The sequence below is a fragment of the Eurosta solidaginis genome, chromosome 5, assembly GCF_040869045.1.
Source record: "Eurosta solidaginis isolate ZX-2024a chromosome 5, ASM4086904v1, whole genome shotgun sequence".
NCBI lineage: Eukaryota > Metazoa > Arthropoda > Insecta > Diptera > Tephritidae > Eurosta > Eurosta solidaginis.
Genome location: NC_090323.1, coordinates 196,461,078 through 196,462,461, shown reverse-complemented (window position 1 = coordinate 196,462,461; position 1,384 = coordinate 196,461,078). Strand labels below are relative to the sequence as shown.

At 42.6% G+C, this 1,384-nt stretch overlaps 1 protein-coding gene across 1 annotated transcript; it reads right to left on the bottom strand.

The window, feature by feature from the left end:
- Nucleotides 1-216: 216 nt before the first annotated feature.
- Nucleotides 217-1,093, bottom strand: Cpr72Ea (Cuticular protein 72Ea). The gene has a single exon (XM_067792006.1). The coding sequence runs from the start codon at nucleotides 1,024-1,026 to the stop codon at nucleotides 217-219; it is 810 nt and encodes a 269-aa protein (XP_067648107.1). The 5' UTR covers nucleotides 1,027-1,093.
- Between the last annotated feature and the right edge of the window lie 291 nt (nucleotides 1,094-1,384).

Here is a 1,384-nt window from a genome sequence, read left to right as displayed (position 1 = left end):
ATACATCAAAAAAAAAAAATACTCCGTCGGAAAACCAATATCTCCCCGAGTGCTGCTTGGGACGCGCATTCTTCTCTGAACACCCAGCCTTTGCTGTTTCGGCTCCCCCATCTATAAATAATGAACAAGGTTTTCATTAGATCCTCTTTTTTTATTAAGAGCCACTCTGACAAATACTTTTAGGTACATTATTTGTTAGTTTTTCACGCACCATTATCAATAATAGTAATATCTCCATGGGTAACCGTAACGGTAAATACTTGGAATAACAGCACGCGGAATGGCAGTTGAAACAACGGTCGGTACAACGTGATGGCCTTGTTGAGCTAATTCATGTAATTTTGTCTCTTGTTCGTTCCGTTTTAGATATTCCGCCTTTGCAGCGGCCACGGCAATTGTATCGGCCACGGGCTGAGGCAATTGTACAGACCCAATAATTGAGCTGGTTGCAGAGGATTCGCTACCAGATTCACGCCTCGCATAAAAGCGCAATAAAGTCTCCGGATTACTTGTATGCCGATTGTCACTGGTTGTTGCAACGTCGGTGGCAATGGAATCCCCAACTGACGTTGCTGTCCCACGAAAGGGCTGCTGGAGTTCTTGCTGTTGTTGCTGCTCCTGTTGTTCTGTTGCTTCTTGCAATGGTTGTTGTGTTTTTACTCCAGCTTTGTCGTGCGGCAAATTGGTTGCAGCCACATGAAAACCATCGTCATCAGCAGTGTAGTCGACAACTTGTAGTTTTCCAGCCGGATCAAGATAGCTGTACGTACCACGTGTGATGCCATCTAATGAACGCGTTTCTTGTTTGGCCGAGTGAGGCTCAGCATAACCATAAGCATAGTGACCCAAACCATCTTGGGTGTGATATTGCAGTTGGTTAGGTGTGACCAACGAGGAACTATGCGCGCTATAAACATATGGGTATGATCGCAGTAAAGGTGTGGCGAGGTAAGCTATCGGGGTAGCCTCAACACAGGACGTTGCGATTAGCACTCCGAAACCGAAAACTAATAATGCGAGACGCATTCTTAATTTGAATCGAGCTTTAAAATTGTGTTTGAACTTGGAAGCGCTACTAATGGATGTGAAGCAATACTCGCTTTCTTGTTTTCTGATGCTGTCTACCAAGGTTGTGGGTCCTTTTATATGCGTTTCATCGTCAATATTTAAGCTGATGTGTAGGTACATATGTATGCATTTACAAATAGGCATAAATAAGTCTAACATACACATCCATCTTATTCCTGTTCTTATTTCACCATCAAGAATGCACCTACTTGTTAACGTGCTAAAGATTATTTTGCTTTAGGCCCGGTTTTTCAGTAGTTTGTTAAGCTAAGCTTAAGCTAAGCTTAAACTAAGTTTACTTAAACTCTAGTGAAAT